The 27,362-nt window shown below is 46.9% G+C and overlaps 1 protein-coding gene across 1 annotated transcript in view; it reads left to right on the forward strand.

Moving 5' to 3' along the window:
• The first annotated feature begins 8,855 nt into the window (after positions 1–8,855).
• LOC139057261 (glutamine synthetase 2 cytoplasmic-like) overlaps positions 8,856–27,362 on the forward strand; it is a 29,390-nt gene continuing 10,883 nt past the window's right edge. The window contains exons 1-2 of the mRNA XM_070535143.1: positions 8,856–9,447; positions 14,709–14,876. Of these exons, the coding sequence (XP_070391244.1) occupies positions 9,294–9,447; positions 14,709–14,876 (322 nt within the window). The 5' untranslated portion in view covers positions 8,856–9,293. The remainder of the gene's footprint in view (positions 9,448–14,708; positions 14,877–27,362) is intronic.

Consider the following 27,362-nt stretch of genomic DNA (forward strand, 5'->3'; position numbering starts at 1 on the left):
AATTCATCCACTTCGTCGGGATCAAGACCCGCATTCGCAATTCCATCATTCGAAATGCGTCAAAGTTGTCGTCTTTCCCACGGGACATCATCAATGGTAGCCGAGCTCAGCGCAATAATATCGGCCGCCAAGATTCTTCAAGCACAGGAGAAACCTCTTTTGTGTTCTATTCTCGCAGACTCATGATTGCAGCGCTTTTGCCCGCGTGATTCAAACCCAGCGATGATTTATCAGATTTTGGCTGCAGCTGCTTCACCCGGCCATCAGACGAAGCTGCAATGGATTCCTGGGCATGTCGGTATATATAGCAGGTAACACTGAAGCCTAGAATCCTATGGTCTTCTTGGGCACGTCTTTCCCCCTCACCGCTCGGCACTCCCGCGTGCTCAAGGCGTTCTGCTGCGGCAGGCGCAGTTCCAACTCTTTGCTCTCGCCAACCCGCCTACACATTCTCCGTGCTTTCGCAGATGAACCTCCTCCTCTTTGCCCTTCTTGTGGAGATTATCCCAACTCCCAACAAATCCTGTGGTCCTGTCTCCTACCTGTATCTTCCCTCTCTCTTTCCATGTCCCTTCACCCCTCTACCCTATAGCGGCTGCGTGACCAGGTACTCAGCCTCTACCCTACCGGCTGCGTGGCTGAGTACCTGGCGGAGTTCAAGGCTGCGTTGAAGGATTGCACTAGCTACGCCTTGGACTGAGGGCCTCCACCAGCTCCACTGTTGATTTTAAATAAAATGTTCATCTCTCTCTATCTCTCTCTCCAGATTAGCGTGGCAGTCGCGCCACACTTCGCTCCGTTTGCAACGTGCTGCACGAGACAGATTGGCCGCGCCAGCCAATATATCGCGAAATGAAAACACGTATAGAGCTGCGCTCTAATTTCGCATTAGAGAATATCGTAATCATCGGTGATTTTTTAAAACCAAAGCACTGTTTCCCTCTTCTACCGGCTCTCCGGGCGCTGTCGCTGTGGTCTTGCCCGCGCACGCAGCTGGGTTTCTTGCAACACCACCAGATGGCACTCGCCTCTGCGCATCCCGGCCAGTTCCGCACAGCAGCGTTTAACAGTTCGTGCGTATGGCACATGCTGTGCTTGCTTTCCTATGCGAAAAAAATGCAAGTGCTGGGCTGCGGAGGTCTCGTGCTGGCCTGTGGTAGTGTAAACATTACAATCGTCCGCAGCCTGAAGAGGGTGCTTGGAGCTGGCGTCTCAACAGCGTGCTGGCCACGTATGCAAAAGGAGCACGTAAACACGCGCCAGAAAAATGGCGCTCCAAAGCGCGCACTCAGCGTCGAGGATACCGAGGTCCGAAGAAATGTCGTGCGGAACAAGAGCGCCTTCCCTACGGAGCGAAACGTGGTGCAGACCGCGAATGTATGTATACAATGTACACATGCAATTATAATAATTAATTGAATTACGTGCATCCCATAATTCAAATAAGATTTAACACTTCTTCCACGATACGATGTGCCATGTGAGGCAATGATAATGCTCAGTCCTCCCAGAGATTATGAACTGTGATGCACAACAACGGCTCAAGTGAACATGTCTCCATGTTCACGCGCATCACCAGCTATGGGGAAGCACTAAAATTGATTCCAAAGGCAAGAGTCTCGCCTCCTTTGCTGCCGACCATGATTTGTGCTGTGTGAATGACGGCAGCCCTACGTTTTTGCGAGGCACCACCTATAGTAGCTGCTTGGACTTAACTTTCGTGTCACGGCGCTTTGCCTCGAGCGTCGACTGGTTCACGGACATTGAAACACATGGAAGTGACCATATTCCAACCTACATAAAGATTAGAGGAGTTGAGCAACGCTCCTCTACTGTCTTGCGTACAGTTGATTGGACAAAGTTTAAGAAGGATATGGATGACGCATGTCGAGAAGGCCTTTCACACACCATCGAAGATGCAATCGCAGAGACATTGAAAACATCCATCTGCTCGCTCACAAGGTCAGCAAGGCGAACAGACTTAGATATGGAACTGGAGAGGCTTCGTGCGGAACGCCGACGGGCGGAGAGGAGGTATCGGCGCACGAAGTCCGTCTTGGATCTGAGGGCTTCACGACGCATACAGAAGAAAGTACAGCGTCGTATAGATAAACTGGATGACAAGCGATGGAAAACTTTCTGTCAGTCGCTTGATCCCAGAAAATCGCTCTCGCACATATGGAGAACTGTTAGGGGACTTCGCTCATCTCCGCATCAAAGGAAGCCCTTTGCTGCTCTGGCCCTATACCAACTCCGCTCGGAACTTCAAGTGGGTGAAGAGTTCTGTGCACGGGTTGCTGGGTCCGCGGCCACCATTACTGACGCAGCATTGAATGACATCCCTGAGGCACGTGTACCAGAAATGAACGTGCTCTTTTCACTCGAAGAGCTCGATGCTGCGTTGGCGACCTGCAGGCGTTCGTCGTCACCAGGACCTGATGGCATCACGTATGCTGCCCTATGCCACCTTGGACATGACGCACGTGACGAGCTGCTCAGCTACTACAATGAGTCTTGGCAGAATGGCGCCGTTCCTAGACAATGGAAATCGAGCCGCTTGATCCCCATTCTGAAACCTGGAAAGTCTCCGCTTGAGCTCTCATCATACCGTCCGATTGCGCTTTCGAGCTGCGTCGGTAAACTGATGGAAAGAATGATTCTTGCTCACTTGGAATGGTACCTAGAGCGATTCAACATCTATCCGGACGCCATGACGGGCTTTCGTCGAGGTCGCTCGTCCATCGACAACGTCATTGACCTCGTAACCTGGGTCCAAAATCAAAAAAGCCTCAAGCGCCTATCAGTGGCACTTTTTCTAGATATTAAAGGAGCATATGACAACGTCGCCCATGAGGCCATACTGAACTCGCTTGAGGCTGTTGGAGTTGGTGGCCGGATGTATCAATGGATTCGGGACTATTTAACTGAGAGGTGCTTTTTCTTAGAGACTGAAGACGGCCCAACTTCGGAACATTACATCAGGCATGGTGTGCCGCAGGGTGGAGTGTTGAGCCCCATTCTGTTCAACCTCGTCTTGGTAGGACTAGCGGAGTACCTACCGCGGTCAGTTCACGTCTCACTATACGCCGACGACATTTGCATCTGGGCTTCTGCAGTGACACGACCTCAGGTACGAGCCAGGCTCCAGCGGGCGGCAACCATGACGGCATCTTATCTACGAGAACAAGGCCTCAGCCTGTCTACTGAAAAGTGCGCATTGGTTGGCTTTACGCGCAAACAAATGTCATCGTATCCTGTTTCAATTAATGGTCAAGCGGTATCCTATTCTAAGACACATCGCTTTCTGGGTGTAATCATTGACCGCAACCTCTCGTGGAGCCCTCACTGCGTCTATCTAAAGAAGAAATTGGTTGCCATTGCTCACGTCTTTAAATTTCTCTGCGGCAAAAACTGGGGTACATCAGTCCGTTCTATGATGCAGCTCTACAGGGTACTGTTTCTCGGACTCCTACGTTACAGTCTACCAGTGTTGTCAAATGCATGCAAGACGAACTTTCGCGCCTTGGAGAGCATACAAGGTCAAGCCCTACGCACGTGTTTAGGGCTGCCTCGGTGCACGTCAACGGCAGCAACAATTGCCATCGCTGGGGACCATATGCTCCAGACACACGTAGTTGTCGACTCTCTCAGAGCGCACATTCGCCACCTGTCAAGGATCCCCAACCATCATTTGACCTCCCTACCAGCCGAAAGACCTCGAGCGACCTTTTCAAGAGTGATTAGCGCTCATCAAGAGTGCATACCGTCATCTTTTACACCGGCGACAAAGCCCTCATCTCCCCTGTGGTGCCTACGACAGCCTCAAGTGAATTTTGATATTCCTGGAATTACAAAAAAGTCCAATCATCCATCGCTGGCTCTGAAGCAACTTACGCTCCTATTACTACACCAGAAGTATCATGACCGCATACATATATATACCGATGGTTCGACCTCACGTGCCAGCTCAACTGCCGCATTCGTCGTTCCAGCCAAGAAGGTTACAGTTAAATTCAAATTGTCGCACACGACTACATCGACATCGGCAGAACTTGCAGCTCTCCATGCCGCTATGATGTACGTCACCGAAGAGCCCACGGAGAAATGGGTCGTATTTTGTGACTCTAAGGCAGCGCTTCACAGCATCAAGTCTGCATTACGTCACAGAGTATACGAGCAGATGATATCTGACATCAGGGAAGTACACCACCATGCTCTGGAAAGAGGGCACACCATTACATTTCAATGGATTCCTGCTCACTGTGGCATTGTCGGCAACAACCTAGCAGACAAGGCTGCCCGGTCTGCCCACGAAGATACCCAGACGCGTTCCATACCTTTGGCGAGGTCTGACGCTGCCAGGGAACTTCGCCTACATGCACGCAAAAAGTCGCAAGATCTCTGGAGTTCAGGTGCCTTCAACTGCCGATTATATAAACTGGACCCCATGCTACGGCTACAAGTGCCATCTAGCCTTTCCCGCGGTGACGCAACCTTGCTGTACCGCTTGTGGCTGGGAGTAGCATTCACAAACTCATATTCCTTTCGTTTGGGAATGACCGAGAGCCCGATGTGCGATTACTGTGGGTGCGAGGAGACCATCGAGCACCTATTGTGTACTTGCCCCCACTACGATGTGCAACGCCTCTCTCTGCAGGAAACTTTACACCAACTAGACTTACGACCTTTCACCGAGTCGAAGATACTCGGACCGTGGCCACACCCGTCACTGGCACGAAAAGCGAATCGTGCATTACTGCAATACTTGAGGTACACCGGTTTAAGAGACCGTTTATAGTGTCCCTGTGCATAGTGTCCCTCCCACACGTACTCTGTGCTTACTCTCTCCCTTTCTTCTTCTTTCTATTCCCCTTTCCCCGACCCCCAGTGTAGGGTAGCAAACCGGATACTCTTCTGGTTGACCTCCCTACCTTTCCTGTCCTTGCTTTCTCTCTCTCTCTCTCCATGTTTGTGCTGTGGACTACGCTGACCAACAGCTGTGGTGCACCTAAGGGAACGTTTAACATCAACTCAGCACTCTCGTATTGGAGAAAACGCTGAAGAAATTGCACATTCGCCATCAACATCACCGCTAATTATCGTCAATCAAAGCAAACAGCATACAAAGCTTCGCTTAAATCGATTCCCACAGCGCGTGGGATCAGCTAATCTTTTTTTGTTTTTATGTACAGAAGAGCTCAGGCCAAAATGTGGCTTAAGAAACAGTGGATTTAGTAAACCGCACGATGAAATCCGCAGTGTGTAAGAACTAAATGAAGATAACAAGAATTATTTAAGCGTAGGGAGGTAACAGATCTTGCGAAGAAAACAACTCTTTATTTCTATGCTCAGAATGTTGTGGTTGTCGATGAATAGCATGCAGCAAATTGTCCAAGAATGCGCGCTACGGCACCCATCGGCCAGATGGAGGCCGCTCCTAGCCTCGGTGTAATATGATCCGCCGCGAAAGCAGGCAGCCTAGGCACTGTGATGTTGTACAATCACGGCATACGGCGGAGCCCGCTGAATGCCACGTATGCATAGTCGGGCCAATTACCGGTGTACAGTAACGCTCTGCTAAAACTGTGTAATTGGCACTTTGACGGGGTCGATAAAACGGGGTGGTTCTCTTGTTCCCGAACTCTCAACTTTACTTAACCAGATATACCTATATCGCCTCTCCCCTTCAAGGTGACGACTGGGTGTCCGAATAATCCGGTGGCTGGATTGGCCGACCAATGTGAGCGCATGGTTGGTGGTTGCGACGCTACGGTGTCACCTGCTGTTCCGGTTGCTGTACCGGTCGCTTGTGCATGACGTCTCCTGGCGGATATTGCGCCTCTGTAGCAAATTCAATTCACGTTGCGAAGAAAGCAGCGGTTTACTTTCGTGATCAAAACGTGGTAGTTGCCGATGGGCACCAAGCATCAGGATGTCCAAGAATGTGCGCGATGGCGTGCATCTACGGGACGGAGACCCATCGCAGCCTCGGCGTAATATGATCCGCCGCCTGTGCGGCCTGTGAGAGGTCCTTCTCTCGCGCGACGTCAAGGCACCGGCGGGGTCGGCCTCCTTTACACTGCCATCTTAACAGGCTCGCGGAAACGGGGCGGATGGCACGTTCCTAAACTCACAACTCTATTTACCTGTGTATTTAACTGTGTGTATATCAGCATATATATTAGAAATCAAGGTATGCAATTAAACAGCGGCGATATGTACGAGGAACAAGCAAAGGTAAATTCATTGAGTATGTAACGAACGCAGTAAATGCCGAAGCAAATGTACCTTTAAGTTAACGTGCTTATGTCACTTAAGAAAGCATGTTAAATGGTCAGCGATACATCAGCGGACAGCAAGAGTGTATCGGTAGGCAGGGCGTTTCATTCCATAAAGAGTGTATAAGCGCGACTGAACAAGGGCGTATACAGAAGCAGACACACAGAGACAGCGCCTTCGCTTTCAGCTATAGGTTTTTATGTTTCGCACGCATCGATAAATATATACTGTACGAGCGCAAACAAACGTGGCAGCAAAAAAGAACATTCAGTGGGGCATTTCGATGAACCGTACACGTGTGCAAGGTATGGCGAAAACATATACTGCAATGGTTACAAAGATAAACCGAGGAATCGTATCCCCTTTTCAGATAGCGACACTGATGGCTTGCTCACGCACTTTTCCTCTAATTCTACAATTTCGTAGGCCTCCACATTCTCCCTTGTCATCCTGCTATGAGTCCTATACAGAATCGAAGTATTTTCAAACATGGGTTTGCAGGAACAATCTCGGCAATGAATACCCAAATGACCCGAGATTACCCTAGGGACGTTGTGCCGATATTCTTTTAATCTCTCATTGATGCATCTGCCGGTTTGACCATCATACGTTCTTCCGCACGAAAGCGGAATGGCATAGACAACGTTATGAGTCCAGGTTACAAATTGTGTGCGATGTTGCATAGAACATGCGTGCCTTTTGTTATTCTCTGTATTAACCTGTTTGCATAGCTTCTGTAGACGTTCAGGGGCAGAGAGAATCACGTCCACCCCCGATTTCGCCGGTATTCTTCTGAGATTATGTGAAATGTAATGAATGTATGTTACCACAGTAACTTTCCTTGCTCTAGCATAGGCACTGCTTCAATTCGATGCGTTTTTACATTTCCTGCTTAAGCCCTCCGCGACAGAGGTGAACATATATGCATGCATTGGGTAACCAGAATCTGCCAGGCGCTTGGCCTGATCTCTGAAACTGGCTTCCACTTTGTGGTCACGTGACTTCGTCAGAGAATTATTGAAACACGATGTTACTACTGCGCGTTTTACAAGTTTTTAATGAGCGAAATGAAACGGTAGGACTGGTTAATTGCCCCTCGGCTGATAACTCGAACAGGCCTTTTGTGGAGAAAAGTACAATCCCATGTCTAAAAACTTTATGAAATTGCCTATGGGAACTTCATGTGTCAACGATAAAGGGGACAGCACTTCAGTGAACGAGATTATGGTTTTTGAAACCAGCGAGTCAAAATTGTCTGACTCGTTAGTTATTCAAAATGATTAGAAAATCGTCAACAAATCTAAGCTCTTTCGCGACTTCAGTGTTATTTTTCAGGCGTTCGTCAAGAACCTGGTCACGGTTAGCTAGATATAAGTCACTTAAGCAAGGAGCAATACATGACCCAGTGCATATGCCATCTTTTTGTGTGACACCATTTCCCTCCCAAGTCGCGTAAGTCGAGTTAAAATAAAAACGAAGAAATTCTAAAAATCTGTCACAAGTAAGATTCTAAAAATCTTTTCATGCTGTTATCATTCCATGTTTGATTGAAAATTTGAAGATATTAGGGCAAGCGAATTCGGAAGCTATCTTGTTTACGCAGTGGTGTAATACCTATGGTTGAACCTGGTAATGATGGCTCAAGACAGGACGACGGGTTCTGTCGATCCCTGTTCCAGAGATGGAAACCAGATATGCGAGCGAATGTGTGGGTGCTACACAAAAATTAACATCCTCATCATGCAAGTATTTGAATAAAAAGCAATCAAACAGGATGGCAGCTCCCATTGGGATAGAATACTGCTGTAGCAGTAAACCAGTTTGGAGTCAGAGGAATCGCTATTGTCCGATGTTTTTTTTTTTCGATTGTCCTTTTCATCATGATTGTTATTGTATTCATCTCTCCCTGTCTACCTTGCCCCAGCGAAGAGCAGTAGTCTAAGCCGCTTTGGATGAGGAATAACCGATCCAACCTCGAAAACAATTGACTACCCCGTGCATTCTGCGCATATTTTTCGAGTATCCACGAAATGACAACGCATCGCCAGCTACGAGCGTAACGGGGGACAAATTGGTGAGATTATGCAGCTGTAGCTTTCACTCTTCGCACCAGAAAGCTAAGAGAGCTTATCTAACTTACTGACGAGCCGCATCTTTTTGCCACCAGTCGACTGGATCGAAGCTCAGAAAACATTTCTGACCTTGTTATACGTGACATTTCCACTAAAGCCAGATGACGCGCAGGCGACACGTAACGCTGTCATGGGAAACGCATTTCACCGTTTAGCAGAAAAGTTCTTTGTTTCTCTTATTGCTTTATCAATGAAGGTCGTCGAAAAGACAATGAAATCGTAGTGATTGACGTCTTTATTGCGGTTGCGCAAAAATGTACGAAGAGCCGCAGCGCATTGTTCTCATTTGTCGCTCGCACTTAGCTGCTACGAAAGGGATAGCTGGGCTACGAAGATAAGCAAGCGGCTAGATAACCTGCCATCGTGACTTCCTTTCAGTTCGTCATTAATAAGACATACCGGGAGTTCATAAAACACAGCCGATCTCGTCCAGTCGCAACAAGCCGAAGCGGAGCAGCGTTGTCCTTGTCCTCGTAAAAATGATACCGCGGGTATGTGGACACGTTAACGCGAAAGCGGATACGGCGGCGTACGAAAAAAAGGAGAGAGGAAGCGAATGCAGGGAAAGAGTTGACTCCGCCGCCGCAGCTGCCGCCGCAATACGGTGGCCTTCAGCGTGACTTCCTACTGACATCGCCCCAGTGGTGCCGCAACAACCGGCCTTGCCACGTCGCTCTCTCTCCCCTTCCCCGATGTTCCATGGCCCGCTTTAAGAATCCTCGCTCATGAAACCACCCGCCGGTCGCACGCTGCATTGCTCGCGTACTTCTCAGCTGCTCGCAATCCACGCGCTTCGTTTTAGCGGCGCGCAGTAGCACGCTGTGCTTTTCAATAAGAAAGTCACTGACCGTGCGCCTGCTCCAACGCCACAAGAGGACAGTCATGGCAACGCCCAGGCCCGACATATTGAGGAAGTACCTCGAGCTCGAACAGCCGGATGATGTGGTCTTCTGCACATACGTGTATATCGACGGCACGCTGGAGAATTTGCGCGCCAAGACGCGGACCCTCGACTTCGAGCCGAAATCCCCGGAAGGTGAAGCTTGCTGCTTACGTTACTTATACGCGAGCTTCTCGTAAGAAAAAGCTTTCAACTGTAAGAATAGTCAATGCAATACTCAAGTTTAAACTAACAATATAGCAAAGTCAAAGCAATAGTCACACTCAAACTAGCAAAAGCAAGGTTACAGTTAACAACTGGATACGATAATTATGCGTGTTGAATGAAATTCACTTCTGCAGTTTTCATTCAACAAGCCCTCTCCCTGTCTCCGCGAAGAAGGTGATCAACCTTGTAATTTAGAGCCGCCACCTATGCGTTTGTGTTTTGGTTTATTATTTCCTTCGTTTCGAGCAAGCTGGCGCGGTAAGCAAAAAAGCATACGAGCTGCTTTGCAAGAGCATGTAACTATGGTTAGATGCCCAACTCGAAACAAACTTGCATACATGTATACAAGTTCAAGCACGGTGTAAGGTTGAAGATATGCAATTCTGTCTGGAATACAATGCGCAGAATGAGCTTCACGTACCCTTTTTTAGAGACTGTACAGTGAAACACAAACGATCTAAACCTTGATCCCTGGATGCAATATGATCTGATTTTCTCGTAAACTTGTATTCACTTGCACAGAGCGAAGTGCTGCAGTGTTGATACAGGTGAAATAATCTTGAACGCTAAAGAGTAAATACGGATGGATAAGTTCAGTACGCGTCTTTCTGATTACACCCACTTGCCAGTGCCTTTCAAACCACGACGGTCAGCTTTGGGGCTTCTGGTTAACGACGCGGTCGCAAAAAGAGTTTTTGTACGAGGTTGATTCTTTCATGCTCGTTTGCAATTATATCGATCACAAGCAAGCCAGTTCTTGTTATCGTGGCAGATGCGCGTTTCTGATGTCGCCTATAGTCGCTTGCAATTTCTACAGTCATTTGTCGAACTAGTTTGGGCTTCTTCATTCACGTTTAAGTATTCTCGCATTGGCCGGTCTTTTGGTTTAGCGGTTTCTTGTAGGCGGCCTGAAAAGGAGCAGTGTTAGAATTATATCAATGGTTAGAATTGTTCTTTAAAACTGATGGTAGCGCTAAAAGGGACGAACAGAGGGTGAACAGACGACACGACGACGAGGGAATGCTCGTCGTCGTGACCATCACCGCATCTGCGGTGAAGGATAGCGCGGTCGCAAAAAGCAGCATGAAGATGTCTTCGTCAGGTGCGACATAGGAGTGGTATACTGGGGCCGTATAACGTAAAACTATTCCAATATGTTTTCATTCCAATCTCCTGACGTCAAACTTACGTAACCCCCCGACGCAAGCATCGCCCGGTCACCCGCAGGGTTGTCTGAACAAACCAAATGCTCCCCTCGTTCATAGGAGGTCAATTTTGTTTGCTTGAAGAACGAATGCCTACACTGAGTGGCTTGTATTATCTAATTGGCTCATAAGAGGCGAGGAGCATGATCAAGTGGAGAGGGATTCTATGGGGCCGAGCCACTGCACTCAATATCGATAACCGGATGAAGAGGGGTGGTGCCCGCGCCTGATTGGTCCGCTTTCTCTTACATAGCTTGCGGTGGCTCGTTGATAATCGCGGCGGCATGCAACGGAAGCTTAAGAATGACGCTAAAACGGATCCTCAGCAAAGAAGAGTTGGCAGAACGAGGTCGTAAACGTGCCGAAAGTTCTCGAAAATGTTACATGGCCACGCAAACAGTTTTTTTACACGGACATAATCCCATGCTCTCCGGCAGGGGCGAGAAGCCAGTGCCTGAGCGATCGGCGGCAGCCATCTTTTATTCCTTTTGGAACGGGGAAGCCTGCGGCTATTCTGAAGAAAATTCAGTTTCGTTCGGCATATTAATGCATCTTTAACGCGTACGCGTCACTTTGACGCGGTAAGTTTTTGCGCTTTTGTGACGTCGCGTGAGAGGCAGGTGAAGTGGGCGCAGCCCGAAAACTTTTGACCAATAGCCGAGGGCTAATGGCAAAAAGGCATCATATCAGAAATAACTAGTTTTGTTTTGTTCGGTCAAATTATGCATAATCAGTGTGTACACGTGATATCAGATGGGGAGCTATCGCGGTTTTCGTGATGTCGTGTGATAGACAGGTGAAGTGGGGGTGGTCCAAAAAAGTTTTTCACCAATCGCGGTGGGCTGATTGCAAAATTGGAATAGAAAAGTTTGGAATAGTGTTACGTTATAGCACCCTTGTATTCCCCTATTCTGCGGCAAGTGCTATATCGAGCAGATGGGGCGTTGCCTCAATGACCGCTTAAGGGAACACTCTCAAAACTTAGCAAAACACGACAAACTTGCGAATTTAGTTTCGCATGTGATGGTTCGCGAGTGCGTGCCATGGTTCAAAGAAACAAACTTTCTGGGCAGAACTGCAAGCTCTAAAGCTAGAGTTTTGCTGGAAGCATTCACATACAAAACAGGCGAGTTTGTGCATCAGCGATGTTTCAATAAATTTGTACTCGGATGAGCGCATACTTCTGGAGATATTTGAAAAACCGTAACATATGGCTTTTCATCAATTGGCCATGTGTTCACCTCTTGTTGCTTGTGTTTTATCATTTCACTTCCCGTGACTGTTCGCGATATTGCAATAAAGAAGGCTGGCGCAGGTCGGTTGTGCGCATGTGTTGTGATTGTCTTAAATATTGAACCCTTTTCAAAAATAAACCAGTTGTCAGTAGCGTTCCCTCGTCGTCGTGTCGTCTTTTCACCGTGTGTTCGTCCCTTTTAGCACTACCATCAGTTTTAAAGAATGCATCACCAACTAGCCCAGCACCAAGTTTTATTGAAGGTTCGAATTGTGTTATCTGTCACGCGTCAAAATTTGGCGCAGCGAAAAGGAAATACCTCGTGTGTGCCGCTCTCACTAACGTTTCACACATTTTGCAGCAGGAAGGCAGCGAATTGCGTTTGCATTTCCGACAGCTGAGCGCATAGTATAGCGAGTGTGTGTGTGTGCGTGCGTGCGTGCGTGCGTGTGTGTGTGTGTGTGTGCGTGTGCGTGTGCGTGTGCGTGTGCGTGTGCGTGTGTGTGTGTGTGTGTGTGTGTGTGTGTGTGTGTGTGTGTGTGTGTGTGTGTGTGTGTGTGTGTGTGCAGCAGGAAGGCAGCGAATTGCGTTTGCATTTCCGACAGCTGAGCGCATAGTATAGCGTGTGTGTGTGTGTGTGTGTGTGTGTGTGTGTGTGTGTGTGTGTGTGTGTGTGTGTGTGTGTGTGTGTGTGTGTGTGTGTGTGTGTGTGTGTGTGTGTGTGTGTGTGTGTGTGTGTGTGTGTGTGTGTGTGTGTGTGTGTGTGTGAGTGTGTGTGTGTGTGTGTGCGCGTGTGTGTGCGCGTGTGTATGTGTGCGCGTGTGTGTGCGTGTGTGTGTGTGTGTGTTTGTTAGGAGCATCCCCTTTGGAACGGAGCGGTGGGTTGCGCCTGCAAGCTCTTGCTATTATACTGCCTAATGTCCTACCTAGGTTAACAAAGAAAAAGAAAGAAAAAAAATGCCATGATGAACTCCCACAACCAAATTTTCTGACCCTCTACTATGAGCTTTGCTTTTGTACGTCTCCGTTTCTTGCCGCTTCGCTACATTTGCCATTTCTTTGATTCAGTTAATACGTACATGTTATTTCCCGTGTGTTATTCTTGGTGTCGTTGTTCGTTTGCTTCTTATGATCTGATTAGCTCAGGCAAGTTAAGTTACTATTTGTCACCGCCCTGTTTCAAACGGGCCACCAGTAAATGATCATCGCCACATAGGATGCGTACATGTTCTCAATATACCCCGCTGGGCGACGAAGAGAGCATACAGGTATACTACACTCATACGCACAATATATAGAACAAAAGACAATCGTTGGGAGAAGTTGTTACGCCTTAGGCAGCTGTCTTGCATTGTGAAAGGACAGCTGGCTTGGATGGGAGATTAATTTTAGGCGCGCTTCAGAGGAGAGCGACAGTTGAACAGTGAGACGGTCATTAAAGGAGAGTGAATGATTCAGTCTCCATTAAAACATTTGGCACTCACATGCCGGTCTCAATTAAAAATGGCGGCCGGGCCGTAACAAAACGCCATCAAAGTTTCGCAGTCTCCTCCTTGCTGTTCTGGAGCAATAAGGGGGTACGTTTTTGCTTGGCTCTGTCGCTGTAACCTCCGCGAAATCGAAGCTAGGGAAATCTACAGTCAATGCAGTAGGCTACCACGCCCAAAACACCAGACAAATTAGGAGCAGTGTTAAAATGGTGTATGACATACAGTGATGCACCTCTGCACATCTTTCTCAGTAAACGGAATTCCTGTTAATCGAAACATCAACAATATCCGGTCCCTTGATATTCCGTGTAACGAGACTATTGTGCGTGCATGCTTGTGTGCGTGCGTGCGTGCGTGCGTGCGTGTGTGTGTGCATGCGTGTGTGTGTGTGCGTGCGTGCGTGTGTGTGTGTGTGTGCGTGTGTGCGTGTGTGTGTATGTGTGCGTGCGTGTGTGTGCGTGTGTGTGCGTGTGTGTGTGTGTGTGTCTGTGTGTGTCTGTGCGTGCGTGCGTGCGTGCGTGCGTGCGTGCGTGCGTGCGTGCGTGCGTGCGTGCGTGCGTCTGCATCTGTCCACCGCGATATTGAGCAACCCAGCAGACAGCCATGGCCTTAAAGAAAATCCCACTGCTAGAAGCCAAGCAGCCAACCGATAATAAACGTATGCTGGAGGCAGCAGTATATCTCTCTGGGCATCTCTCTGGTATAACTTCCAACTATATGCAAATAAATTATTGGTATAATGTTTTGAAAGCGTGCACTCCGCCCTGGTCTCCTAAAGTGGCTCAGCAGAAAGGCAAGCTGATAGAGATGAATGTAAATCAGAGGTGCTAGGGTCAACAGATTTGCGAGTCGAACTATAGTTGAAGAGCTATCATTCCCGGCTGTGTGTAGATATAAACCCTGCTTGCAAGAATTAAGGAACGGAGATGGGCTAGTTTGTTGCTGGCTTGACAAAGCATGGTTAAATAGGCACATGCAAGGACAGGACAATTGGAAAGAATGCACAGATGACAATGCACAGCGAGTGTCCTCCGTGCATTCTTTCCTTGTCTCGTCCTCAAACGCGTCGATTTAACGGTGTTTCAACAGACCTGCTTACAGCAAATACCTTGCCGCAGAACTTGCTCGACACGCGAGCGTTATTTCATCGCACGTTGTGAAAGTGAGCTACGCTTGTCTCTATGTGTCCCTTTCGTTTAGCCACGTTTTGCGAATAGTCCTCGAGGAGTCGTCATTCTGGTCTCCGTTCCTCCTGTGCAGACTGCCCTCGCTGGACGTTCTGCGGCCTGGGCACGTACCAGTGGAGTGATGCCGGTGCAAAGTCCGAAATGTACCTGGTGCCCGTGGCCCTATTCCGTGACCCGTTTCTCAAGGGAAGGAACAAGCTGGTGCTGTGCCAGGTGTTGCAGCACGACGGCACGCCGCACGGTACAGACAAGTGATTACTTGCTTAGCACTTGATTACCTGCTAATCATAACCTGCACTGGAACATTCACATTTCTAACGTATGTGACTCAGCCTTTCGTAAACTCTGTCTACTACGTCATAAACTAAAACAAGCTCCCGCTGAAACTAAACTTTTAGCCTACACATCAATAATAAGGCCAAAACTGGAGTATGCCTGCATAGTGTGGGACCCTTACACAAAAACGAACATTGGTGCACTAGAAAGAGTACAGCGTAAAGCAATCAGATTTATTTTTTCGCAATACCGTATGACTGATTCCCCGACAGCAATAATGAGACAACATGGCATTCAGACATTGGAAATACGAAGAAAAATACAACGGCTGAAATTTATTTTTCTTCTTAAAAATAATCTCCTCGCCCTCACTCCTGAGCCTTATGTAACGCCAATGGCAGCACGCCGAACACGTCATCGTCATGCTGACTCTCTAACTCCCTATAATGCCAGAACTAACATTTTTAAATATTCTTTTTTCCCACGCACTATAACCGATTGGAATAATTTACCTCAGTCGCTACTAAACAGTACTGATTCCATTGACCGTTTGAACTACTGATTTCATTTTTCTTTTTTTTTGTGATTTAGTAATAACTGAAATTGATCTTTGTGTTACATTCCTTCTCATTGCTTAAAATTGTACTGACGGTTCATTTGTACATTTACTCTTCACTTTTGTTTTGGGAATTGTTTGGTTACAAGACCGAGTGTTATTTTTACCCATTTGCTTTTCGCAGCTGGTGGACTCCATTGCTATTGTGCACACAAATTTGGTCCTTTTGTTCTTACGTCTGCAAATGCAATTATTCTGTATTTTGTATGCCCCTCCTGCCTGGGCCTCAATGAGGCCTGCAGTATTGTATAAATAAATAAATAAATAAATAAATAAATAAATAAATAAATAAATAAATAAATAATCACTACTTGATTACCTGCTTGGTTACCTGCTAATCACTTGATTATCGAGTGATTACTCGCGATATTGAGTGATCTGAACTGAGCTGAGTTATTCACTGAGTTATTGATTCATTTATTTATTTCCTGGGTACATATTGATTAATTAATTGACTGGCTCATTTAACGGTTAAAATATCGATGAAAATATTGACGAATTGATTAGTTCATTAGCTTATGCTTACGTTTCAACATAGTCACACATGTGATGTTAACACAAACCGTAGGAGGTGGCTGAGGGTTAGTTTTGACCAGCTCGGTTACATTAATGTCCACTTAATCTCAGCACCTGGGAATTGGGTGAGCTAATGGACATCTAGATCAGCAGCAGTGGAGCAAACACTGACTGACCGCCCGAATGTTTCTGCATTCCTTGCACATGGGAATGTGGCTACCGCTCTCTGGAATATAACCGCGTCATCTCGTACTCTGTAGCACCAGCCTTGGTATGAGATGATGCGTTAGCGTGTCCGGTAAACGCAAGCGAACTGGGCACCGGATGGGCGGAGGCGCAAATGCGAACGTACGCGGCCTGCACGGTGAAATCAAATGTAGGCGCAAAGCTCAACCAGGCAAACATAGATAATGTTGTAGTAAACAAGTGTATTTTCATTCGCTGCTGATGTAAATTTTCGGCAGCAACCCGATTACTCCACTGCCGAAAATTTACACCAGAAACGAAGCAGAATACACTTGGTTACTGGCGCGCAGGTGTTGTTCGGCCGCCCTGCTACGTCGAGGCGCGCTCGTGCTGCGGCGTCGCAGCCAATGGGAAGTTTGTTAGGAACTCCGTCGAGGCACGCCTGTGACGTGGCGTCGAATCCAATGGGAATTTAGGCTGCTAAAGACATCGGATGCCGGATTTTTCGCTCAATGAGTCATGTGATGCTTTCGCGTAAAAGACGAATCTAATTGACCGGCGTATCTACGTCAATGTTGCTGTCTAGTGGACAATGTTGTTTTAGTGGACAATGTACATATAACCTTGTAATTCTTAGGTTATCCCCTCTCCCCCGACTACAGTAAAAATAATCATCCTAATGAATGTGAATGCACGAATTCCCGGCAAGGCGGTGCATGGCTGAAACATGCCGACACAAGAAACTTTAAGCAACGAAATTCAGATGTGAAGTCATCTTAATCCACGTAACTAGTGAAGAGACTGCTATTGAAATTTTATAACGTCAAATCAAATTAAATTGCGGGGGTTAACGTACCGAAGTTTACACGTATATAGGTTATGAGGCATGCCGTAGCGGAGGGCCCGGATTAATTTCCCCCAGCTTAGATATCCCTTAACGCCAACTACAAGCTCGGTACGCAAGCGTTTTTTGCATTCCACCCCCATCGGAATACAGTTCGCCGCGTCTAGAACGGGCAGAACATCCCAATAGTTACCCAGCTCAAGATGCTAGGTCTAGCAATCGAGAACAAAGGTACAAACGGAGAACCCATAAAGAAGTTAGACACAAAGGTAACACACACACCATAAGATTAATCAAGCGAATTACTAACAGGCACCAGAGTATGAAGGAAGAAAGGCTGATAATACGGCTGATACAATCATTCGTAATCAGTCAGCTCATATACTTAGCAGCCTTCCACAATTGATTTCCAGCTGAAAAGACCAAAATTAATAACCTGATAAAACAAAGGTATACAAACTAGCACTAGCGATTCCCATTAGTACGAGCACGGATCTCTGGCTAAATTTAGGACTCCACAACACGCAGGACGAACTCATAGAGGCACAACAAGCATCTCAGGTGGAACGACTAACCAAAACCAAAACGGGGTGACATGTACTACGCAAGCTAGGAATGAATTACCACAATCTATACGAAGAAAAGAGGACGATAACGAGATAAATTCGTAACAGACGTAACAGGGTACCAAATATACCCAAGAATATGCATCCAGGTTACAAAGAGGGCAGGCGCACAAGTAGAGCAGAGAAAATGATCCGAAACTATGGGTCAGACGAAAAAGCAACCTTCGTAGACGTGGGGAATATCCACACAGAAAGAGCTACGTGGCAGTAGTAGATCACACACAAAAGACCATTACAAGCGCGTCAGTTATTACCAAACATTTTGAGACAGCAGTGGAGGTAGCCATTGCACTAGCATTGGTCTCCACGAATGCTCAATACACCATTAGCGATTCTCAGGAGGCCATTAGCAGTTATGCTAAGGGTAGGATCTCTCCTGAGGCGTGACACATCACCAGAGTCAACGGAACAAAATTCTCCAACACAGTGAATAACGGCAAGCAATTGCTCTGGTTCCCAATGCATACGATTGATTACAGGCATTCCCGCAATCAACCCCAACGAGGTAGCACACCGCGAAGGTCGAGGTTTTACTCGTCGAGCTGAGCAAGGAGTGACTTCCATCGGTCAGGAGAACGCAGAGCAGGAGATATGGAGAGAAAAAGACAGATTAACCAGATTTAGCGATATTACCAAATACTATCAAAATTGGAGGCGAATATTACCACCCCGTTACACTAAACTGAACAGAGCTGAGTCCGTCACTTGGAGGCGATTACAAACAGAAACTTATACTAGTGCCGTGCAACTAAAAGCTTTCTACCCCGAGATATACGAGAGCGATATATGCAAGCTATGCAAGTCTGATAGAGCCACCCTTCAACACATGTTGTGGGAATGTAAAATATATCAGGATAATATGGCAGTCTTTCCGGAAAATCTGCGGGCGCGGTGGTCGGCTACGCTGCTCAGCTCAGTACTCCAAGACCTACTCTGGGCCGTCCAGCGAGCCATGGAGGCCGTACAGGAGCAACAGCTCCCAGTGGCCATCTAGGCGGCCCCATTCCAGGGCATCCCAATCTCCGGTTTCCAAATACAGTTATCTCACTCACTCACAACTCCACTGGAGTTGTCTAGGCGTAAGCATCGTGGCAATTGTCGATCTCCACGCATCTCCATGTCACTATTAATCTTATCAAACTTAATCCGACCTGTATAAACCATTATCAGCCATTATTGGTATTATCAATTTTATCGCAACCAATCCTATCCTTATCATCCCTGTATTTATCAACCTTATCAGTCTTGATCCGACCTTTAGCAACCCTTGTCGGTTCCTATCAACCTTATCAGAACTGCTCGAACCATAATAAGCCCTTATCGCTCTTTCGCACCTTATCCATCCGCGTCGAACCATCATCAAGATGAGACCCGCATACCCCTCATCCCTTCTTATGACCCTGGTCAACTCATTGATTGTATTGCGCGACGCGAAGCGCATGAGCCCTCAGAAATCGGTGGTATTTCGGTTGGTGAAGGAGCGCCCCAACGGAAGGCACATCCCGCGACCAACGAAACGCATCAGGAATGTAGCATGTCTGGCTTAAATTTTGGCAAAACCGGTATTTTCCTATGCCTACAAGGCTTTAAGTCGGCTCTACATGTGGTCCTAGAGATGGCTTTTATTCCACCATCACTAAATCTTCCAACAAAGTGTTCATAAAGACTGTTGTCCTTTGACATTTATGTTGTATCGCCAGGGCAAACAGATTCATGTGGTTTAGATATATTCAACTTCTGCAAGCGTGGGTGTTTAGCCCGCCCTGCCCATCCTAAAGTGGGCTAAACACCCACGCGAGAGCCGCCATATGTAATGTTTTTTTTTTGGTAGCTAAAATATGGTATGTCCTCCAGGTTCTATATTTCAGAAGAAAGAATATTTAGCGATTTCATACAGTTTTTGCAACACTTGCCTGGAATATTGAGTACGAGCGAACATCTAGAAGTAATTATTTCCGTAAGGTGAGGGAAAGGGGTTCGGGGATTAAGTCACTTGTTGTTAAAACAGGGGACCAGCAGGTTTTTGTTCTTGAGATATTAGCAAGATCCTCACATGCATTCAAGTAATGCTGACAGAAGCCTTACCATAATTTGTAGTCCCTACCATAAAAAACGATCTGTATAAGGTATCCCGTTACCTATGCGAGGTTGTATCCTCCTCTAAGTTTCTCAACAGCAAGTTTTCTATCGAGTTCTTAAGTAATGTACCAAGGAAGTGCCTCCTAAAGGAGCTGGCAGACATATGCAGTATTTGCGGTCCCTATATAAAGATGGATTTATCAGACAAAATTAGGAAACGATGCTCCAAAGCGTATCAAAAACATGTTAGTGCCTGCAGGGGTCAAAATGTCTTTCTTTAAGCTACACACGGACACACTGCCAGTAAAAACATGACTCGAACGATGAGGTATATTTGTGCCGTGGGGATTTGTCTTTTATATAGGAAACCAGATACAGTAGAACATGTTTTCATTGATTGCTGGGACGCTCTCTTCTATTGGGATGTCCTTCAAAGGACACTGCCGAAGGACTTTCAAATAGATGCACATGGCATCATATTTCCAGCTGTTCAAGGAAATAGCGTCCCCCATGATGTATTTATGCGTCTTGGCCTTTATAGCATGTGGAGGTCACGTATGGATATCCTAAACGCTGATCCTCAAGCACGATCGGTTAACGCTCGTTTTATTGAGAATGTCACGAAACTCAGGAATGTACTGAAACACCAACGTGTTGAAGAGGAAGGGCTTGATATATCGGATGCCTTTACAGAGTTGAAAGTTCATAAGTAAATACAACTAACCTTACTCACGCTGGGGAATGACGTGTTCACGTTATATCTGTAAATGTATGTTTTGTTACATATGGCAAAAAAAGTGGGCGGGTGCTTAGCCCAATGGATAAAATACTCGGCTTCTGAGCGTGGGGTCGTACTTTCGAAACTCACCACCGCTAACGTTTTTCCGTACGAATTTATTATGTTCCCTTTTTTTTTAATGGAGCACATCGTGTTATGCATAATGGACGGACAGACAGACCGACTAACAGATCTGCTGGGTGAGTCGCCCAAGAATGCTAGCGCATTATAATGTGGCTGGTGCGGCAGCGCCGTCGGAATGAATACACCACGATTCTCCTCAGGTGAACTGTTTGGAGGAAGCAGGTGCGGGTCAACCAACCGCGCTGTGCAAATGGCTCAGCACATTTCCCGCTATGCATGCGGGAAATGTGCTGCGCTAGTCCTAATGGGTACTGGCTGACTGTTTCATTTGCCTTTCTTTTTTTCTTTTGTTCCTTTCCGGCAGTGTCGCTAGTGAAGGCCGTCTGACATTAACTGCGCGCATGCAAGCCGGTGGCTGTATCGTCGGCATTGCGCAGTCAGACGAAGATGCAAAGAACTATTCGCTTGACTTCGTACGAGCCCACTTGAGTGGCACTGAAACGTTTCTCCTAAATAATGGCCATTCACAATGGTTAGTTCAAGTTGGGCAAACCCACCTTTTTAAAGCGAAGCTATGTCTCACTGATTCATCCGTGAGCGCCAATAACGCACTGCAGGAAAGTCAACTTGCATGTCTGAGTAGAACACTACAGTTTACATTCGCAGTAGCACACCAGCGTCGATTGGCCGGCCGGTCAGTGCCTGATAACGGCTCGAAGCGACGAGATCAGCGAGAGTAGCGCATGCGCACAAAGTTCACTGGAAGCGCAAGTTGCGTCTGCTGGGCGTGACAACACTCCTGTTGCGATTGAGGGAGAGAGAGAGAAAAACTTTATAGGGTGCGATTGAGCTTCCCTGCTTACCGGAGAATGCAAGTGCGCGTGAACACGGGCTCGTGTTAGGATCTGGAAAAAAAAATCAAAGACCCTTTCTTAAAGAAAAATGGTTGAACACCACGCTACCCAGACAAAGTGTATATATCTGCATTACATTACGCGCGTCACGCAATGCATTCTCGGCCATCACCATGGGTAGGCCGCGGGTGCAGCGGACGGCAGATGAAGGGGCGCCGTATACGCGAACGTAAGCGTGAGCGGCATGCGGCAACGGCATGCAGAAGCCACGTGGGAGACGCTTGTGCAGTCTAGATGACTACTGGTCTTGTGATCGTCGGCGTGTAAATCAGACCGAACACATCTCGTTGTGACGCGTAAACGTTCCTGGCTGAAACGATGAAGATCTTGAAGCGACATAGTACGCCGATTCTTGTGTGCGGTGACATTAACATCGATGTGGCCAAAGAGCCCGGCAAACGGATAGATAAATTCATGCTAGATCGCTGCTCGTTGAAACTGAAGACGCTACAGAGACCCACGACGCAACACCGTTCCTGCGCTTATCTCACGTTTGCAAGCAGGCTGTGTCACGTTACTATAATGGAGCTTCTGACCATGTATCGCAGCGATCACAACGCAATACTGTCCAAGTGTAGAGTCGTCCTTGAAAGTGTGAGTGTGCGCGTGTAATCAATGGCTACGTGATCTAAAATAAAGGCTACGCAACTTGACTACATGTCTCTTCATTCAACTTCAACGTTCAAAAAATACAATCCTAAACAAGCAATCGAATCACATATGCATAGCATTGGGTCGCTCAGCATTTCTTGGGTTCGTTGCTTGGTCATTGGCATTGGACTTTGACTTTGATTTAGTTTGCATTGGGGGAAAGCTTCGCGTCCAACCATCTTTCTTTAATAAATCGGCTTTGATGTTGTTTTTTTAAGGATAAATTTCTCCGCGCAACTGGAGAGTAAAAAATGTGACTATATCTATCCGTACTTAGAATTTTAGCATTACTATATTCGGCCGGAAGTCTGTCGCGTGAGCAGCGTACGAACATAACTCTCGGTGGTCGTGGTGGTGGATGTAGGGGTAAACTTTATTGAAAGGGGTAAGGGTAAAATGGGACGTGGCTGAGAGATCGTTTTTCTACGTAATTTTAACGCGACAGCGTTAAGGAGCTCGTGTCGCAGAAAAGCCGGTGTCGTCGGCGTCGGCGGCGTTGACCGTGAGCGAGAAATCCCGGCAGGCAATTCATAAATAAAACAACTTGCAAGATGGGCTGCGCGGGAATCTAACCAGGGTCTCCGGAGTGTGAGGCGGAGACGCTACCACTCAGCCACGAGTTCGATCGCTCGAAGTGGGACAAAAACGCCTCTAGTGAATGCAGTGTTGCCTTACAAACGTGCCGTAGAAAGCTATACTGCTGTGTATATCGGTAATTATGAGCATGTAAATTACAGGAGTCGCAGTTAAACGCGTAGCGAAGTACGTTTCCGCTACATTTCTTCTGCGCTTTCCGCACCCGCAGAGCCATCTTGCGGCAAACACAGAAGACCTCATCCTCTCGATGTACGGCGCTGCCCCGACAGATAACGCGCCATGTGCGCATTGGGGCTGTGCGGGGACCGGTGCGAGGCGCGTCGCGGCCCCGACTCCCTCTCCCCTGACGCCGCTTCGCCGTGCTCCCACATGGGTTGCAGAATCAAGCGTCGTTCCTTTCTTTAGATTACTATCTATCTATCGGGCGCTAAGTCCGATGCGGGGCGCCTCGTAAGTGATCTCTGCGCCGTAGCGCATTGTCTTACACCCCTTGGCGGGTCGACGGGAACGCTGTCGCGTTCCACTCTTGAAGGTGAAGCTTAAGCGTCCTCCAATTTTTAGCTTGTGTTGCTGTGTAGTTTCTTCTGTAACATTAAACCTCGCAGATGCCCTTGTGGGCACCCTATGGCCTTCTTTAGTCTGTAGCAAGCTTTTGTTTAGAGAAATTATTTATTTTAAATACATTCCGCATGTTTGTTTGTTTGTTTGTTGTACCCATTTCTTCGGGCATGCTGAAGAGACCTTCGTTCTACAATTGAATTATTTACATTAATCCCTATTATGATGGCGAAATTACGTTTGCAGTTTTATGGTATTGGCTTCAGAACATTGCCAGATTTGATAATACTGTGGCAATCTTGAAAAACGATGTGTTTTATTTGATAGATATTCACGTTCTTCATTTTGCGTCGTGTCAGTTGCCGCCTCGTTATTGCTGTTACGGGATAAAACCACGAATATTTTGCATTTGCGAAAATGCTACCGGTGAACGCTTTCGGGCATGGTGGTCCCCTCAGGTAATTACCGTTTCTATATTTACATACTGCACGTTATTTTTATGCTTTCGCCATTCTTACAGAGAGGCGCCGCTTCCGACTGGCCTGAGAGGGAGCTGTGTAATTTTTTTTCCCCCGAACTGTAAAGGCGTCACTCACGCTGGTCCCGGCTGATATTTATGAAAAGAAAGGCATGTGTCCTTACTAAGTTGCTAGCTTGAACTAACATTTTATATATGTAGCAAATACTAAGTAAGCTAGAAATTAAGTGCTCCACTCGTTTAGCACAGAGTGCCATGTAGCTGAAGCTCGTGGTCACTTGGAGTGACCACCGAAAGGTATTAGAGGGCTGGTAGTATGTTATTGTTTCTTGATGATTCAGATAAGAATTTTGTGGAAATACCGCCGCACTCCGATAGCTTCGCAAGGGGCAATGACATCAGTGAGAATAGTTCTGAACATGAAGCAGATAATCCAGCGACTAGAACGCGCAAGGAATTGGCGTATGAAAAGTTCTTCCCGCTGTTCGTGACTAGTCTGATAGTGATGAAGACACTCCTGTCATGACTTCGAAGGTGTGGAGTCCTTCCTACAAAATGTCACCACCGCTTGACTTTTTATCGTACAGTGGAGTGCCACTTTCTATTCAGGATATAGATGAAAGAAGTCCTAGCAACATCTTCAGCCTATTTTGGACACCGTCCCTGATAGAACTCCTGGTATTTCAGACAAATCTCTATGTTCAGCAGTAGGGCAAGCCACATACAAAAGGATAGAAAGTTGGGCGAGTCGGTACGGTAACATGATCTTGGATTGTGGCGCGAAGTGACACGGACGCAGACTAGAAGCAGACAGGACGAGCGCTGGATACACCAACTACTTCAAATACACAAACTTCTTCAAAAGAAATGTGTTCTTTTCTGTGGTTGGATCTCCTGATGGGCATCAAAAGAAGTCCAATTCACTGAGATTATTGGTCCACTGCACCTGACTTGCATAATCCCTTCATTTTAACAGTTATGCCAGCTAACATATTCTGCTGGCTTTTATTCCACCGGCATCTCAACGATAACAACCTCCAGCCAGTGAGGGACTACCCCAATTTTGGAAAGGTGTGTAAAGCTCGTCCTCTCCTCGCTTAAAGGGAAACTGAAAGCTTTTCCAGAAAAAATGAGTTAAGAGCAGTACGTCATGGTTTTCAACCCTCTGAATTCAAATATCGTATCGAAATTGAGCAAAAGAAAGCGCAAACAGATTTTACTTCGACGAAAAGTGCAGCAGCAGACTCAGGACAGCTCGCGCGCCTCGTTTCCGCCTGTGATTGGTCGGGCTCCTCGTGACGTCAACAATGGTGTTCGTCTGGATCGACTGCTGCCGCTACACACGAAGCACGGTGCAAGGTAGTTCGGTGCTATTTTGTTGAGACGGCGAATTTTAACCGACGATTACGTCGCTCCTAAGCGAAAAATCCCCCCCCAAATTTTACCTGCATGGTTTATAAGGTTCCCGCATCCGTATATGAGCGTCTTATTGAATTCAACAGACTTTTCAGCTTCCCTTTAACTATCCAAAACCTTTCCGGAAAACTCGGAAAACTACCTCCTTGGCGAACTTCTCGAAATTCATGTATCAATTATTAGGTTCTAGGGAAGAAGTTCCTTGAAGCAGCACGTGCGGCAAAATCGTGTGAAGAATGGCCACGAAGTTCGGATGCTTTGGGCCAGCAATGACTGCAACCCTCAAATTCGAGATTTAGACTGGAAAATACGAATATGGCGTTCAGAGAGGGCTAGACACCCAGATAATAAAAAAAACATGTCGTGACATTAGAGGTAAACAGCATCGTGTTCTTTTTTCTTCGCAATTGCTTTACCAGCTAGAACTTCCTCAAGGACTTGTGGCAAGGTGTCATATACACATGTGGGACGCTCAATTCTAACACAAAGAACTTGGCCTCTTTACAGGTTGATAAATCAATTAAAGGAGGTGACACAGACTGGAGTGTCAGCGTGGACACTCTGTGCTGTATGAAATGAAAGGACAAAAGAAAACCGTTTATTTGCTAACAAATTTTCATGACCCCTGCACTGAAGTCGAAGTGGAACGAAAAACCAAGAATGGAACAGTGAGCAAAGTACACTGGCCATCAGCCCTTCAAGACTATAAACCAACACATGAATTTTATTGACATACTACATCAGCGGAAAGGCTATATCAAGTGGACAAAAAGTCGAGGAAATTGCGCCACAGAATTATTTCCACCTGCTGGATTGCTATGTGGTGAACGCCTTTCGTTTGTACAGCTAACTCGAAGGCCTTGACTCCTTCCGCATGAAAGATCCCTGCAGCTGTGTCATGACAACTCTCACGGTGGAAGCTGAAGTTTGTAAGAAGTGCAGGTCATCTGCTACAGAGGTAGTGCGGACCAAAACATCAAAGCGCTATGTCAACACTGCTGTTCGCTAGCTTCACTGAAAGCACCAGTCGAAAAGATGTACAAAACGAAAGTGAGGCATTTGCAGCAGAAAAGCTCTACCTTCAAGGATGGCATGGATGTGTGAGTCATGCAACATTCCCTTGTGCTTGAGGGAAAAGGACAGTTTCGTGGCCTTCCACCGAACGTGACTGCTAGACACTTACTGTATGGTGGTCACCTCAAGTGAGTACCTCATTTTCCTTGAACTAAAAACGACGATTTTGTATTTTTTTTTGCAGTGAGAAAAGGATTTTCTAGCCATGTGTTCACTACTCAATAAAATTCAGTTTTCCTCTTGAAATAAATTTCTGTGCATGAAAGAGTAAGCATTTATCGTGCCTTCCCTCGAATGGCAGGTACATGCGATGGACGACACACGAGCGAGGCTGATGCGCTGCGGTCACACCATATATCTTGCTTCATGCACACAGGCGTTTCCGTGTTTGGTCTCTTCCAAACCTCGCGTTCCCGTATTCGACCTAACGCTATTTGTGTTTCTTTGAAGCCAACATATAGGAACGCTCTGACTGCCACAAATCGTTCCTGCCACGGCCGAGCGCATCTCTGAGTGCGATCTCTGAGCCTCGGTGTGGCTGCGACTCTGCTGCTCAGGCTGTGAGTTAGATTCTTGACGCGACGTCCGCGTTTCTGTGGTGGAGAAATGCAAGAACTCCCGTCTACTTCGATTAAGGTACAATTTAAGAACCACAGATGGTGAAAACGAATCCGGATGCCTCCACGACGACGTTTGTCATTGCAGTGGTTTTGCTTTGGGAAATTAAACCCATGGATTAAATCACTCAAACAACTCAATCACGCAAACGACTGAAATAGCACCACTGATGCGGCCAAGCGAAGTTCATGGTATACTGATCGTATGTGGCTTGAAGGGGTTCAGGGCACGGCTGCTAGTCAACCGATAGTATCCGCTGTCTCATTGTGAAACCTGTTGCACTCCGGTTCAAATCCATCCTCGCCATTGCTCTTCACTTGTGTTACTAGATATCCTTGTGTTACCACATTCATTGTGACGCATTGTTGGTGACGCCCTGCTGCATACTGTAGGTGGCGCTCGGTCGGAGCAGTTGC

The sequence above is a fragment of the Dermacentor albipictus genome, chromosome 3 (assembly GCF_038994185.2).
Source record: "Dermacentor albipictus isolate Rhodes 1998 colony chromosome 3, USDA_Dalb.pri_finalv2, whole genome shotgun sequence".
Taxonomy (NCBI): domain Eukaryota; kingdom Metazoa; phylum Arthropoda; class Arachnida; order Ixodida; family Ixodidae; genus Dermacentor; species Dermacentor albipictus.